Source organism: Passer domesticus, chromosome 17 (assembly GCF_036417665.1).
Source record: "Passer domesticus isolate bPasDom1 chromosome 17, bPasDom1.hap1, whole genome shotgun sequence".
In the NCBI taxonomy this organism is placed as follows: Eukaryota; Metazoa; Chordata; class Aves; order Passeriformes; family Passeridae; genus Passer; species Passer domesticus.
In genome coordinates this window covers 3,388,768-3,405,236 of record NC_087490.1, presented here as the reverse complement: position 1 = coordinate 3,405,236, position 16,469 = coordinate 3,388,768, and the positions used below count along the sequence as shown (strand labels likewise).

At 50.4% G+C, this 16,469-nt stretch overlaps 1 protein-coding gene across 3 annotated transcripts in view; it reads left to right on the top strand.

Annotated features, from left to right (window-relative positions):
* Positions 1-14,347, top strand: part of ACADS (acyl-CoA dehydrogenase short chain) — a 111,472-nt gene extending 97,125 nt beyond the window's left edge. Inside the window, exons 1-13 of one of the 3 annotated variants that reach the window (XM_064393057.1) lie at positions 108-348; positions 831-944; positions 1,447-1,558; positions 1,763-1,935; positions 7,302-7,462; positions 8,960-9,109; positions 9,260-9,371; positions 9,745-9,896; positions 10,171-10,341; positions 11,554-11,691; positions 11,948-12,043; positions 12,357-12,413; positions 13,053-14,347. In XM_064393057.1, the coding sequence (XP_064249127.1) occupies positions 141-348; positions 831-944; positions 1,447-1,558; positions 1,763-1,935; positions 7,302-7,462; positions 8,960-9,109; positions 9,260-9,371; positions 9,745-9,896; positions 10,171-10,341; positions 11,554-11,691; positions 11,948-12,043; positions 12,357-12,413; positions 13,053-13,205 (1,797 nt within the window). In that variant the 5' untranslated portion in view covers positions 108-140 and the 3' untranslated portion in view covers positions 13,206-14,347. Of the gene's footprint in view, positions 1-107; positions 349-830; positions 945-1,446; positions 1,559-1,762; positions 1,936-6,961; positions 7,014-7,301; positions 7,463-8,959; positions 9,110-9,259; positions 9,372-9,744; positions 9,897-10,170; positions 10,342-11,553; positions 11,692-11,947; positions 12,044-12,356; positions 12,414-13,052 lie in introns of those variants that run through there. The other 2 variants (XM_064393059.1, XM_064393058.1) reach the window with 2 other exon arrangements.
* Positions 14,348-16,469: the final 2,122 nt, after the last annotated feature.

The window sequence follows — 16,469 nt, the reverse complement described above, 5'->3', positions numbered from 1 at the left end:
GCGCTCTCGGGTCACCCATCCGGGCGCGACCGCGGCGGGCCCGGCTGAGCTTCGGGCGCGGCGTTGCCTGGCAACGGCCCCCGCCCCGCCCCGCGCTCCCATAGCTACCGAGGCGGGCGGCGGCCATCTTGGCAGCGGCCATGAGCGGCTCCAGGGCGCGGGCGGCGGCGGCGGCGCCGGGGCCGGACAAGAAGCTGCCGCCGGGCTCCGCGGGGCCGCTCAGCCGCCTGCGGGGCCGGCGCGGATCGGCCGATGCGCCGCCGCGGCAGCCCTGGACCGAGTCCGAGTTGCTGGCGCTGGAGACCGTCCGGCCCGAGCACGTCCTGGGGCTGTGCCGGGTGACGGAGAGTAAGTGCGGGCCGGTGCCCGGAGCGGCGGGGGCTCGGCCGGCCGGGCCGCGGGGCCGGGCCGCGCCTGGGGCGTGCGGAGCGGCGGGGCCCGGCCCGGCGCTGCCGGCGGGGGACGCGGCGGCTCGGGCGCGCTGGCCGGGGCGCGCCCGCCGGCTGCTCCCGTACAACTTCCACAAAGTTTGGGGCTTTTGTGTTGTTTGTGGGTTTTGATTTGTTTGAGGCTTTTTGGTTTTTTGTTTTTCCTCTGGGCTGCTGATCTCTGCTTTTCTGTCCTGATCGCATCCCATTCTTGCTCTGCTACCTGGCACTTACCATGCCTTTGTTTCTCACATCCTTAATTTTGTCCTGTTTTCATGAAGCTTCTGCAAAACAACGAGCAGTACGTATCTTATCGGGCTGGGGCTAAGAAAAAGGGAAATTCATTTGGTAAGTGGTCAAAGGTGTTTTGAAGCGTTACTATATTTTTTCTCTCTGTTCTAGATTATTTATGCAAACCTGAGGACAACATTTACAACATCGACTTCACCAGGTTTAAGATCCGGGACCTTGAGACTGGAACAGTACTATTTGAAATTGCCAAGCCGTCTGCTTCAGGTACAGCATGCAAACCTTGCAGGGAGGATAGAGAGAGAGCTGAGAGGTTGCAATGCACGACCCATGCAAACCGAGCAGAAGGGTCCTTTGGTGTATGTCCCGCTGACTACATTCTTCTCCTTTAGGCATAGGACTGAGTTTATGCTGAGAAACTTGTGATAAAAATTTGATTACTGTTGGATGGGAGAGAACTATCGACTGCCAATCTTCCTTTTTTGGGCTGGTTATAATAGAGATTAGTTCATGTGCATTGGCAGTTGTGAGGGGGATGTGTGAGGTTGAGGGGAGGGGTGGCTCCAGCTCTGGAGCCACCACGGCTGGGCCAGCTGTCATGGCAAGTCCTTTCTTTTACTTCATGCCAGTGTAAGTCTCAGACCAATTATTAAATGTGTTTATATTCAGTACCTAAGCAGCAGGCAGCTTGTCCTGGTACACCCCCTAGCCAGTATCACCTCAGGTGTACGCTGGGAGCAGAGTAACTCCAGGCTGGTGTGTTTTCTAGAGCACGCAGAGGAGGATGAAGATGACAGCAGTGAACTGGATGCAAGTGCAGGTCGCTTTGTTCGCTACCAGTTCACCCCAGCGTTTCTCCGTCTTCGCACTGTTGGTGCAACGTGAGTATGAGTTCATGGAAAGAAGGGAGGATTGGATGTTTGCAAAGTGTTACTTGACAGTTTATAACAAAACTGGGTTGAAGACTCGAGAGAACCTATCGTAGACTACAAATATCAAGCTCTCTGTAGAGAACTCTTATGTAGCCTCATGCCCAAGGCTCTGTTCTTCCCAATGACTGATTTTTTCCTGATTCTTCCATGCAGAGTGGAATTCACAGTGGGAGAAAAGCCAGTGTCAAACTTCCGAATGATTGAGAGGCATTACTTCCGAGATCGCTTGCTGAAGAACTTTGATTTTGATTTTGGTTTCTGCATCCCAAGTAGCAGGAACACATGTGAACACATTTATGAATTCCCTCAGCTCTCAGAAGACCTTAGTAAGTACATCCTTTGCCACAGTGTTTTGTTTGTGTGTGCATCTGCTCATTCTCTCCTCTGCTTGTGGAAGAAGTTGTGACTGGGCTTGAGGGGACAGGAACAAACAGATAAAGGTTCCCAGTTTAGCAATGTGTAATCTTCTCTGAATTAGAGATTTGTGCTGCAAAGTCTCCTCCTTTGAAAATGAAAGCCTAAGACAACCTGTGCAAAGTCAGAGGCTGCAAGAACTGATCAGAGTCACAGGGCTGACATGCCTGATGCCTCGTAGTGTAGCCCAGAAGAAAACAAAACACCAAAGAAAGGGTTCTTTTTATAGCCACCCATCTGTTTTCTGCACTTGCTTGTTAGGGCTAGAGCCTCCTGCTTTGGAACAGAACTGGTTCTTCCCTGAGGTCTGTTTTTAAGCCTGCTAAGATCTCTGCAAACACAGATTGCACAGGGTATGTTTGACCTCGGGGTGGATAGAGCAGAGGCACAGGGGCCCTTCTGGGGCTGCCTGGCTGTGGGGAGGGTTTGGGGTTTTCATCCTGCCTGTGTACGTGTGGGGAGTGCCACAAACGAGCTCCTTCTGCTTACAGTTGTGATGGTTGTTTGCCTCCATTCATGGCTCTGGCAGTTTCTAAGGTTATGTTGAGTGAGGTTACTTCATTCCCCCTCTGTTTGCTTTTAACAGCACTTGTCCTGTGAATGGGAAGAAGGGAAAGGGCAGGGTGCAGCCTTTGAAGTAAGCTCAGAAGAGCAGTTTGCTTCTCTTCCTTGGGTAGGGCAGAGCATCAGCCTAGTAAATCCAGTGGAGTGGCAGAGTCCTTTTTATCCTGACTGTGGCTGGCTGGAGGTAATGGAGCTTTCTCTTTCACAGTCCGTCTGATGGTTGAAAACCCGTACGAGACGCGCTCAGACAGCTTTTACTTTGTGGACAACAAGTTGATTATGCACAACAAGGCCGACTATGCTTACAATGGAGGACAGTAATCATTCTGTCTGCTGGATGCTGTGATGCCCTTAACCATTCCAGATGTGCAGGAGTGGACTGGAGTTGCTGTCTCGTGCAACAAAGCTTCTTGCCAAACTTTTTCTCTGTGCATGAGGCTGAGAACATGAAGCAAAGACAACGGCTCCTCAAAGGAAATCTCCCTGCAACAACACCTCTCTATCTGAGACTCAGCGTTTCCTGCCTCTTCTTCTCTGTTCCTGGCTATCTTGGTTAGGTCAGTGATCAGAGGGACTCTTAGACAATTCTTGCTCTTAGTCTTTCTAGTTAGTTTGCACCTTTAGTGCTTCTGATGTTTCACCTCTTGGGTGAATATCCTTTTTCAACAGGTCAGGTTGTTTGTGTTAAGCTGTTTCTTAGCAGGAAAATCTTAACCCCTTCAAGTAGCCAGCAATGCTTGAAGAGCAGATCTTCTGTTCAGTTGGATAGATCATCTCTTCAGTGGCAGTGGTTTTGTTTGTGGCATTGCTGACATTGTTTTTTAGGGTGCATCCCAATATTCTCCAGTGGGAAAGAGACTAATTCAGCTTCTAAGCAGTGAGGGAATATTCCATCTGCCTCTGGGGGCCTGAGCTGCCCCTAAGAACATTTAAGCTCTGTTTTGCCAGAGATTTCACTAGAGATACGAGATAAGGGGAAAAGGGGGCTGTTCCTCTGATAGCATTTCTGTTTGAGCTTTTGTGAGCAAACTGAATTTTGGAGCTCAGGGGTCAACCTTAGAGCTGAAGTTAATCTCACCCTATTTACCATTTCTCCTTCTTCCCTTTGTAGGAATTTTTGGCCCTTGGTACAGAATGTATTGCTTTTTTAGGTAGACAGCACATTGTCAGCCTGGCTGGGGTGAAGGTGTCACTCTAGTGGGGCTTAGAGGAAAAAGGGAGAATGTGGAAAATCACTTGAAAAATGAATAGGAAGCAGAGCTTCCTAGGCTTCAGTCTGTACTTGTAAACCTGACTGGTCTGTCAGAGTTGCTGTGAGCAGCACCAGCTCATTTTCTTTGTTGCAGTGGAGATATTAGTAGCTAAAAGCTTCCCAGGTCAGATTATTCAGTGTTATGGAGTGGGATCCTTGGAAAGTGAGAATGTACATGGTTCTCTTTTTCATTGTCCCCATCACTGCTCTGGCTGCTCAGCTGCTTATTTATGGTTTAGGAAGTCATGCTGCTGAGGTTGATAGCACAGCTGTGTTTGGGACCTGGCAGTGGGAGACAGCATCATGCAGTGGGAAGAGGAGGACCTGTGTCTTGCCAGTAGCTGTGCTGGGGCAAGCTCCCAATTGTGCAAAATCTCAGTTATCAAAACTTTTTTTTGCCAGTTTTGCTGGCTCTCAAGACTGGTACTTTTCCTGTCCCCATGCTGGGCTGGTCAGTTGTGTCTCTTGTTAGAGGAATTAGGTTGTGTCTAGACTGGAGACCTTTCCTAATACTAGTTCCACTTGTTCTGGAGACAGTTAAAACCTAACTCTTCAATGGTTACCTGTTGAGCTAAGAGGGATTCAGCGTAGTTTGTGTTTTAGCAGGATTGAGTGGTGGACATCAGAGCCTAGAGCTTGTTAATGCAGACAGCACTAGGAAACCACTGCCTTTACCTCCAGATTAGTGAAAGGAACTTTGGCGTGGAACATCAGCTGGCATCAGAGTAAGCAGTGAGAGTGTGTGGGGTGGCAGCCATGAATGAATCTCCAGCTCTTAGGAAGATACTTAATTATGATTAACCACAACAAATGACCTGTTCTGGGTGGAGCATTAATCATAAACAACCACAACAAATGTCTTGGGAATGTGGAGGGGCAAGGTCTGCCTGATGGAAAGATGAAGAATTATTCTGCCACCATCGATCCCCTCCAGCATCTCCATGGGCACTGATGCAATCTTGTTTGGGATCTTCAGGATTAGTTAAAGCTGCTGTTGGGGTGGACCCCGAGATGCCTCTCGAAGTGAACACCTTCCACAGCCCTCAGGCTGTGCCTCTGAGGTGGGAAGCATTTGCTTTGCTCCAAGTTACTCACCACAATGCAGAACTGCCTGGAAGTGTGCTTTTCATCCTGAAGTGTTCAGAAATAGTGTCTGAAGAGCCTACTCGTTATCCCCTGGCAAATTTTAGCATACTGAACTGAATTTTATATGTAGTATAAATCCAGGTGCCTTTAAACGTTACTTTTATCACACTTTCTCCATGAAGCAACCTCTCGCTTTCCTTACGAGTGTGATGATTCCCATCTGTCTCTCTGTCACTGGCAAGGCTCCTCAGAGGCGCGTGGGCTCGTCCCCGGGGCGGGCGGGGGCGCGCTCGGGCTGGCGGGGGCGCGCACGGCGCGCGCCACCTAGCGGCTGCTGGCGGCGGGAGCGCGCTGCCGGGGCCGGGCCCCACCAGGAAAAGGGAATTCCTGTCCTTGGCTGGCAGCAGGGACCAGGGAACGGCACCGAAGCGGTGGCTTTCGCACTGGTGAATGTGGTAGCTATCCAGCAATAAAAGGGAGGAGCGGAGGAACACCGGGAGACTCGCAGGCAGCGGTAGCGCCCTGCGGTTTTTAGCTGAGTTTGTTTGCTTTGCCAAATCAGAAGGTCTTTGCCCTAAAAGCATGCTGCAGGAAAAAGAAAGTCCCTATAAGAGGGCAACCCAGCACTGAAAAAGTTGATTGTAATCCAGAAAGTCAGGGATTTCCAAACTCCTGTCCCTGCTTTAGTAGCTTCCTTAGGATTTCTTTTCTCTTAGGTATTTCCATAAAGCCTCTTTTCTTTGTGGCAGGGATGATTCCTTTGGTAAACATGGTTTAGCAGACCAGCTTCCTTCTGGAGTGTGTGCTCTGGTGTTTTAATGATGGGTCAAAGCTACTCATGCCAGTGAGCTTGGAAGAAATTCCACTAGGATCACGTCCTTGACAGGTGCATGGTCAGTTGTAACCTGGTGCTGCAGGCAGAGGAGATGCTTTCAGTGTCAGCTGGAGTTTGAGCAAGGAAAACGGTATCAAAGACTACTCTCAGGTTTTGTGCTGAGTTGGAAAAAAGAAAAAAATTGGGACCATACCAAGTTCAGCTTAAAACTTCAAAAAGAAAGGGACCAAACTCAAAAGCTCATAGTATGTTTTTTCCAGTATTTGTCCACTTATTACCAGGACCTCTTTTTCCCATTTTTGAGGCAAGGGCTTTGGATCCATGCCAGCAAACTTCCTGAAAAGCTATTTTCATACCTTGAGTGTTGAATACATGCTGCACCTTGTGAAGGAAGGTCATCTCTTGTATGGATTGGGTACTTCTGTCCTTGTCCTCTGTTTTTGGTAGGAAATGTCTTGTCTGTGTACTTGAGGATTCTCAATATTGCAGAGGAGCAGCAGCCTCTTCTCTGGTGCTTGGGGATGCTTATTCATTATCTGAGGGTTCAGGAAGAACAAAACAAGTGTTTAGTAGTCAGACATGAAGGAGGAATGTGGTGGTGAGGCAGTAAGGTCCAAATGTAGCAACTCTACTTCTCAGCTCTGTGTTTCATCACATCATCGTCAGCTGTTTCCCAGTCTTCTGCCCTGCTGTCCTGTGACCTGGAGCTGCCTTGTGCTACCCCAGAGCCTGGCTGTGTGACTCGGACATAAACGCTGCCAGGAGTCCTTGCCGAGGGCAAGGCTGAGTGATGGCAGCCTGGTGGAGTCAGCACCTCTTCCTCTGCAGGACAATGAACACCAGCAAGCGCCGTCTCCGCCTGCCTGGATCCCAGTGCTGTTACAGGACACGTATTTATATTTCTCACGGCGTGGCCTTGGGGCCGCTGGCGCGTGGGCTCCTCTGTGCTGTCCCCTTCGGACCCTGCTCCCGTGGCCGTGGCAGCGCCCCGGGGCTGTCCAGGTGGCCGGGGTGTCCCCGCGGTGCCGCTGTGTTTGTACACGCGTGGTTTTGTCACCAGCAGCAGGAATAAAGGACCTTCCTTCCATCCCCTTCCATTCCCTCGCTCTCTCCCCTCAGCTCCCGGCGGGGCGGGGCGGGCGGGGCCGCGCCGCTAGGGGGCGGTGCGTGCGCGCCGGGCCCGCGCTCCTGAGGCGGCGCGATGGCGGCGATGGCGGCGGCGGCCGTGTCCCGCTGCGGCGGAGCTCCCCGCGGTGAGGGCGGCGCGGCGGCTTCCCTCTGCTGGGGCTGCTCGGAGGGGCTGCGGGGCACCGGGGAGGGGCGGGAAGGGGCCGCGGCCTGCGCGGGAGGCGGCGTCCCGGTGCCCTTCAGGGCCTGCCTGAGGCGAGTCCCCTCGGGCGCGGGAGTGGCGCCGCCCTTGAGCCGGGCCGCAGCTGAGGCCGCGGGAAGGAGCCCGGGGCCGGGGGATCCTCACGGGCCGCCCCCACCCCTGGCCCGGTGTGAGGGGCAGCGGCGGCGCTGAGTGCCCTCCCCGCTTCCAGCGCTGGCCCTGCGGTGCCGCCGGCTGCACACCGTGTACCAGAGCGCGGAGCTGCCCGAGACGCACCAGATGCTGCGGCAGACGGTCCGGGACTTCGCAGAGAAGGAGCTGATGCCGCTGGCAGCGCAGTTGGACAAGGAGCACCGCTTCCCGGCCGAGCAGGTGGGTGCCAGGGTTCCCTTTATTGGGAAGGCACAGCCAGAGACCCCTTCCTGGTGCCCTGGGGCAGGACCACTGGGGCTGAGGCACAGTGTACATCCAGCGCCAGTTTAGCAGAAAATTAAAGTTTAGACAACTTGTTGCTCTGAATGTGGACGTTGTAATTCCCATAGGGCATTTTGAGCGCTTCACTTTTATTTGTGTTTCTCTGCTGACTTTAGTACCACTGAGTTTTTAGTTGTCTTACAGACTTATCTGTGAGCTGTAATAAAAATTATAAAACTGATTTATAAAGCTAATCAAATACTTTTGCAGAGTGCACATGATGGTTTATGGTGAGGAATCATAGATGACATGAATGCATTTCAATGATGGAAAAAAGCGATCAGGAGGTACATTCTGTTCATCCTCTGGGGCTGTGAATAAATTGAAATTGCAGCCAAACCAGTGATTTCTCATGTGGAAAGACACCAGTGTGCACGTTAAGCAATGAAATACAAAGCTCCAGCAAAACAGATCCTGTTACATTAGCCAAGAGACTCCAGACAAACACTGTCAGAGGCATGAGAGTTTTGTCACATTCCTCTTTCTATTAAGGCATAAGGATAATAGCCAGGAAAGACACAGTTACCCTAAGGAAGAAAATAACTTTACTCCTTACTGTTCTCATCTGAGAATTTTACATTTGATTCTGAGTCTTTTGACTTGAATGTGTAGGGGAAAATTCAAGATGGCAGCAAGTGTTTAATAAGATGAAGCAACATACATCAAGTCAGTGTCTGTCTTGTTCATCTTCTGTGTTTAATGTGGAGGATTGGTGTTTTGGGTGCCCACATAGAAGGGAAATTATGTATCTAAAAATTCTCCTTAGTTGCTCCAAAAGCAAGCAGAGGCTTATGGTTGCAAAGCAAGGGGTCTAGCTGGGAAACTTGGGGTGGATTGATTGCAATGTAACTAACAAAAAATTCTTTGGGAAGCAAGATTTGGCTTTATTGGGAATGAAAAAAAATCACCTTGCACCACTGTTTTCTACAGTCATTCATTCTGTAAAATTCTTCCTTTGTGCAGTCCTAGGCTGAAGCTCAGCAGACTCAAAGGTAAAATTCTGATGATTTTTATCAGCTAGATTTCCATTTCTACTGGCAGGAGACATGCAAGGGTAGAGCTTTGGTGGGAGGCTGAGGAAAGGGTAGAGCTTTGGTGGGAGGTGGAGTTCTGTCTCCATATTTCACCTTCAGAAGGCTCCCCCCTTCCCAGTGCTGAAGAAAGCTCTTTAAACAAGCAAGAGCCTGAACAGCAGTGACTGTGTACAGCTCCTGCTGAAGTCACTGGGATCTGGGGACACTTAGCAGTTTGTTCAGATTCCCATTTCACCAGGAGCTGTGTGCATCTTTTCCCGTGGGTGTGGCCCTCTCATGACATGTCCTGCTCCCCAGGTGTCTGTGTTTGCTGGCACCCTGGTGCTGCAGAGGATGGCACCTGTCCATTCCCCGTGTGCAGGTGAAGAAGATGGGTGCCTTGGGGCTGCTGGCTATGGACGTGCCAGAGAAGTACAAAGGAGCAGGCCTTGACTACCTGGCCTATTCCATCGCTGTGGAGGAGATCAGCAGGGGCTGCGCGTCCACGGGCGTCATTGTCAGCGTCAATAACGTGAGCGTGACGGGCGGGCATGGCATGGGGGTGCTGGGGAGAGGTGGGTCTGTTCCTGTGCTGGGTTCTCTGCTGTGTTGGAGAGCACATTAGAGAGCTACTCCATTGGGTGTACCTTCAAGAGGCACTAACAGCACTAAATTCTTAAAGTCCCTGTATTTAGGGCCAATACTCAAGTATGGCTCTGAAGAGCAGAAGCACCAGTGGATTGCTCCCTTCACCAGTGGAGAGAAAATTGGATGTTTTGCCCTCAGTGAACCAGGTGACGTGACTGTTACCATCCCTGTTGCAAAGAACGTGGTGTAGCTTCTTTCCTTGGTCAGGTCTAGGATGGGCTTCAGGTCTTTGAAACTGAACAGTAGAAGGATGGTTTATAGCAGTTCTGTGTGAGTGGAGTCTCAGTACCCAAGGCATGAGCTGCCACCCTATGGTCCCTGCTGAAAATACCCATTCTGTGTGAGCAGAGCTCTGCACAGCATCTTACACACCTGGGCCTTTCCATGGTCTGTGGGAGGGACAGTGGTGACACTGCCACAGTTCAAGAGGTGCCGTGAGCTGATGGGGTGCAGTTGGGGGGGGTTCACCCCCAGTGTGTCACCGGTCACCTGAGGCTGGTTTGCTGCTGCTTTGCCCAGGGAATGGCAGCGACGCGGGTGCGGCCTCCACGGTGGCGCGCCTGGATGGGGACGAGTGGGTGCTGAACGGTACCAAGGCCTGGATCACCAACGCCTGGGATGCCTCGGCCACCGTGGTGTTTGCTACCACGGATAAATCCCTGAAGCACAAGGTGTGATGGTTTGCATCAGGCAGGGAAGAGGGGTGGGAGTGAAGGAGTTTGGAGAAGCACTTTGCCACAGCAGGGACTCTTGTTTTTAGAGCCGTGCAGCATTGACCAGAGGAGGGGCTGATGGGCACTGGCTTTGTTCTGTCTCAGCTCTCCTCTCCCTCTTCCTGGTTACCTGGACATGTGGCTTTTATGTAAAATGGAGGGAACCTGTTGACAGCCAAGGAAGTGGGAAGGTAAAAAGACACCATTGCTAACAGCTTGGGTCTTGTTGCAGGGCATTAGTGCATTCCTGGTTCCCATGCCAACAGCTGGGCTGTCACTGGGGAAGAAAGAAGACAAATTGGGAATCCGAGCCTCTTCCACTGCTAACCTGATATTTGAGGACTGCCGGATACCCAAGGGCAACCTCCTGGGGCAGCCAGGAATGGGCTTCAAAATCGCCATGGTAAGAGAGGGATGGGGTGCAGCTGTGGGGGTGTACAGCTCTAGCTCCCAAGCTTACAGTTTTGTAAACCATTTCCAGAGGCAATCACTTCAGTGAGGACTGGCTTTCATAAGCTGTTCTGTGTTGTGTTAAGCTGTTGACCCTTCTTGCCAACATGGGAGGAACCATTCCTAGAGCTTGATGAATGTTTAATTTACACAGATCTTTGATATCACTTTTATTGTGGCAACTCTCAGCTGGAGCAGTGTTGATACCACTGAGGTGCTGTGTCAACAGGGGCAGTATATTTTAATTTTTCTTCTTTCCTAATCCTCTGTTCCTCCAGTTGTACCCATAGATAAAGGGAAAACATGGCATTTCCCCATGTGAGTACTGTGGCAGAGGAAAGTTGTCCTGGAGGCCTGTGACAACTTTTGCAGAGTGTCTAAAGGTGAATGACAGCTGAGTTATGGTATGCATGTGACTTCTGAGGAGGAGCAAGGCAGCTGGGAACAGCTTTGTTTCCTGCAGTGAAGCACTGTCCTTTGAGAGTGGTCATTGCTCCCTCTGGAGGGGCAAAACACCCTTTGTTGGCCTGACATTTTAGGTCGAGCTCCCTGGAGCAGAGCCCATTCCATTATGCCCAGAACTAAAAGTGGTTGGTGACTGACAGGTTCTTTTAAAGACCTTCAGCCTGGGGTTGAGAAGATAAAGCCTTTTCTCCCTGTGCTGCAATTTCTTCCTGTGCACAGAGGGGCAGAGTAGGTGTTTGAGCTAAGTTGGGTAATTGACTGGGTTCACTAACGAGTTTGAAAAATGCTTTCTTTCCCATGTGTGTCCAAAAGATGAGGGTCAAAAAGGAAAACTGACCAGATTTCCAAAGTAAAATCAGCTGCAAAGTGCATTTGGTCTGCCTGAGGAGTTCCTTCCAGCCCCTTCCAGAGCAGATCCTTGTTGTGCTGCTTCCCTTATTTTGCTCCCTCTGTTTTTTGCCCAGCTGATAAGCAATCCCTCTCATTTCTCCTTCTATTGTTGAACTCCTGCCTTCTCTCTGCAGCAGCAGTGCTTGTTACAGCTCTCTATTCCTCCATAACTGGGAACATTGTGAATCAAGGAGGTCTCTGACCAGAATATTTTAAGGCTACAGCAGCTTTCCAGCAGCATCAGAAATGTGTGTGCACTATTCTTGCTCAAGTTATGACTTGACTTACATGTATTTCATGTCTTTCTCAGCAAACTCTGGATGGAGGAAGGATTGGTATTGCCTCACAGGCACTTGGAATAGCACAGGCAGCTCTGGACTGTGCTGTGGATTATGCTGAGAAGAGAATGGCCTTTGGGTCACCCATCACAAAGCTCCAGGCAGTGCAGGTACGAGCAGGGCACACGGGGCAGTTCCACAGGCTGCTGGGGCTGGTGGAAAGTCCGTGTGGGCGTGGTATCAGGCACACAGTGCACTTTGTACTGTCTGGGATAAACAGGGTGATAATTCTGTTTTCAAATGCTGTTAAAACTAATCGTTGGGTCAGAGGCTCCTTTTCCTTAGACAGCCCCAAGGGTGGAAGAACTCAGCTGTCCCCTTGTGCAGGCAGAGGCCCTGGACCAAAGGCACTGTTTGTTGTTGCAGTTCAAGCTGGCAGACATGGCTGTGGCCTTGGAGGGTGCACGCCTGCTGACCTGGAGAGCTGCTATGCTGAAGGACAATGGAAAGCCCTTCACTAAGGTATTTCCAGCCCTGCTTTTGTCCAGCAGCCACAGCACAGGACAGGGCTCAAAGCCAGGGTGCCCCACTCCATGGAGCACTGCTGTGCTCAGCGCCTGTCCCCCCGCAGCTCCTGGGCCCATGCCCACCCCTGGGCAGCCCCCTGAGCTCAGCATTGGTTGTAGCCCAGGGGAGAGGGGTGGCTGCTCTCAGCTGGCTCCATCATCAGGCCTGTGTCTGCACAGCTGCTCTGTGAGCCTTCAAGCTCCTTGTGCAGGTGGGGCTTTCCTTTCTGTGACAGCTGCTCTCTCAGTGATGTTTTCCTTCCCCAAAGGAAGCGGCAATGGCCAAACTGGCTGCATCAGAAGCTGCAACGTTTATTGCTCATCAGGTAACTGTCAATTGACAATTCTGACATATGTTATGTGGGAAGGGACTTTGGATGTCTCACAAGTGCTTTGGGAGCGTGGGATGGAATTTACTAATTTATATTTGAAACACACCAACTAAAGCAAGCAACCCACCCTATGGCTGAAGCTGTACAGCACATTCACCTTCACAGGTTGTGGGGAAGTAGGAGGATGGCAGGGGTTTATACTGGCCTGTGGCAGCTGTATTATTAAAGGGGCCTGTGCCTGCTGCTGTCCAGGGCAGTGGCAGTTATAAGGAGCAGCAATGTGGGAGAGAGCATGGGGCCACTAGTCATCACCACTGCACCTGGATGAGATCCTCTGTTCCTTGGTTTAGCGTCCCCTGTCTTTCATAAAAGCATCATAGAATGTGGATCACTAACAGATACCTCTGAAGCAATTAATTGCCCACCTGGAATATCCATTGTTCTTACCCAGATCAATCCTGTGTATTCCTATGATCACAAATGAGCTGCAGTCATCCCCACGTGTCCCACCCTCTCCATTATGCTTGCAGTGGGCTCAATTCCTCTTAAAATGGCTGTCTGTGTGCATGTGCACTGTCTAGAAAACAGATTTCTTGACCCCACTTTCTTTCTAAGCTGCTGCCTTTGTTTCAGGCTATCCAGATCCTGGGTGGGATGGGCTATGTGACAGAGATGCCAGCGGAACGGCACTACCGCGACGCGCGCATCACCGAGATCTACGAGGGGACCAGCGAGATCCAGCGACTGGTGATCGCAGGGCAGCTGCTGAAGGCCTACCGGGGCTGAGGGAGCTGCCTGGAGCAGCACCTGCCCCGAGTGCATCGTAATGGTGCACAGTCATGGAGTTTGACCCTCTTGAATGAGGCTATTGGGGGAGGTTTTCCTCACCAATGAGTAACTGACCCTCTAGTTAAAATGTGCTGATTCTTCTTTGGACAAAGTATGGTGCACTGAGGTTTGTAAGTTATGTGAGTGCAGGAGGGAGGAGGCAACCTGCTCACAGGGCAGCCTGGGGCTTTTGCTGAATGGGACTGTTGGAATGACTTGGTAGTGGCAAAATGACAGCAGCTGCCAGCCACTGTGTGTTTTGCTGGATTTGTCACTACATGGCACTGGATAACCAGTGCCAGAGTTAGAGATGCTGAGAGCCTGTGCCCTGCTTCGGGCTGCTGGTCACGTGCCTCTGCAGGTCAGACTTCAGTGGAGTTCAGGTGAGGGATGCAGCTGTGTGAGCTCCTAAGGGGACAGCCCGGGCTGAGGGAATCCCTGCAGGAGGGCACTTCTCACTTCCAGCAGGAGGAGCCAGACAAGAGGACATGCAGGGACAACCCACACACAGAGGAATCTGAGCAGAGACTGTAGCTGCTGTCTGCATAGATTTGAAAACAAAGAATTCCTCGATCTGGGCCAGCAGGGCCCAGCACCTGCTCACTCAGCTGCTCTGGGATGTAGGGATAGAAGCAAAGGACAGCAAAGCTGCAGTGCCTAGGAGTATTTTGTAAAAGAACCAAAACAAAAAAAAAAACCCTCTTCTCCCATATCTACTTCTGCAATATCAGCAGGAAGGGAAGTGCCTGATGGGACAGTAACAGCTTTTAATCTTGACATGTTTTGGGCAACAAGGAAATGAAGAGATGACGTGCAAACCTCACCAGGAAGCTTTAGCAGTAGCACATCCTCAATCAGTGATCATTGGTAAGACATAAGGAGCATCAACAACCAAAGGAAAAGCTCTAAACTCAGGAGAAGAGAGAGAGGATTAAGACTAGAGCCTGTATGGTCGAGTCCACCTCCTTGTCCAGACAAGTACACTAGAGGGAAATGTTATTTTCCTGTGGTGCCATTTATTTAGACTTGTGTGCAGAGAAGAGCAGGATTCTGTTACACGAGAGAGCAGAGAAGACAAATAAAACCTGATTTTAAAGGACCATCACTCCCTCACCTTTTTTTTCAATGCAGATGTGAATTAATTTAGAATAATTTCTTCCAGTCCCAAGCTGCAGGAGCAGAAAGCAGTAGGGCCTGCCTGCACCAGTGAGACCAGTTCTCAGTGATGTCAGTCATCCCTGTGCAGGGCGCTGGAGGGCAACAGCGTGTTGGGGCAAGGGCCTCAAGTGCTCAGTTTCTCCTTGTTCTGCCGTGCACAAGGACTGACAGAACTCACCAGGTAGTGCATTCAACAGGAGCATTCCTACTGGAAAATCATTCCAATGATCTTGAATGTGCTTTAAATTATGGAGGGCTTCTCTGGATGAAGCTTGATTTCTGCCTGTATCACCTCTGATTGCTGCAGGCTCACTTCAGTGATGGTAGCTGAAGATGTGGGATATTATTTTACACTAACTTCTCCTTGCAGCCACTCAGAACAGGAGCTGCAGGGACCTGAGGACTTCAGCAATGCAGAGTTCCTGTTATGCTGCACTCCAGCTGAATCCCCAGTGAGCCAGCACAGTCAGTCACACTTCTGCCAGCCCATTTCCCCTCTCATCCACGTGCTTCTTTTAGATCTGCTGTGCTGTCAGTGCTTGCTGAGTGCCCCTCTTCACCCTCAGCCTCCCTCATTACCAGCTCTCATTTGCTGCAGCTTCTCTCCAGAGCAGAATGAAACCATCCCTGTTACCCACAGTGCTGGCTATGACCACCTCAGCTGACAGAGGAGAGAGAACCTACAACCTCGAGGTAGCAAAAAAAAACCCCAAACAAACAAAAAGGTGTGCAAAGCTTCCAAACAAAAGCTTTCTAAAAGTTTTGTCCTGCTGCTGCAGGTTCAGTCAGAGAGCTCAGCACCCTGTGACACTGCCCTGCTTTGGGGGTAAAACAGCATGGGTACACACAAAGGGCCAGAGCTCCCAGAGCAAAGCAATGGCTTTGCTCAGAGCAAGCTACTTCAAGCTTACTCCTCACTGCTGGCTGAGAGATCTTTGTGTGATGAGTGTGTCTGCTCCTCAGGGCTGTTTGCAGAGGAACTGCTGAAAGGGCAAAACACAAACAAGTTTTGCAGCATTAAATCAGCAGCTCTTACCAAGCCACCCTCAGAGCACAAACCCAGGTGTGGGCAGGGCCAGGCTCTCCTTGGAGAACAGGGTCTGTTCACATGTGAAGCCCCAACTTTCTCTCAACTGACAAACTCAGCCAACATTGCAAAGCTGGGGCAGAGATGGGAAAATCAGGTTATACATAAATTAGAAACAAGTGGGGAAGGAGATAAGTCACTTTTCAAGAACAAAAGCTACACCTCTCAAGGACTTTGTGGTTTGAGAGTAAGAGTACCTGAAACTGGTTATGAGCCATGAAGCAGGTGGAGCCTGAACTAGAATAATTTTTTAGAAAATAGTTACAGTAACTAGGAGTTACTTCCTGCCGCACCCTGGACCTGATAGCTTTTGTATCATGTAGCTCAGACTCTTCCTTGTGAGTTCCTACAGGCTAAAGGGAGATGAGCTGTTCTGAAAACGGGAAAAATTTATTCTGATTTTAAATTAGATCTTTGTTTCACCTAAGCTGAGAGCCCTCACTATCAACACAGACCAGGCAACAGCCACACATTTGGTTATGTTGGAATTTGGAAAAAGATGGAAAATAGTGTATTTGAAAGACATCCTGAAGTAAAAAAGCAAAGTGCCTGGAAGAATAATAGAATGAAGACATGGAATAGTGGTAAGAAAATGTGACAGTGCTGTAGCTTGAATGAAAAAATTAATTTCAAATTCAAACTGGGGAACCAGACCTGTCAGCAGATTTGTACACTACAGTTCTGTCTGTCCTGACAACTGAGCTTTAAGCACGTCCTAGTCTGTTCACTCTTTTGCCAGCATTTTACCTCTTGCAAGAAGGTTTATATTAGTCAATTATTAAAATAGTTACTTTTGACAACTTTCCAGAAGAAGGGGCAGGCAGTTGGGCAGTCTCACTGCAGGACTTTGTGTCTAGTTTATTAAAGAGTTCAACAAAGAAGGCATCAGCAACTGTACCAGACGCAGTGGAGACAGGAACCCAGGTCCTGCACAGTCTCCCAGCATCCAGAGGACACAAAGCACCCTGTACAGCCTG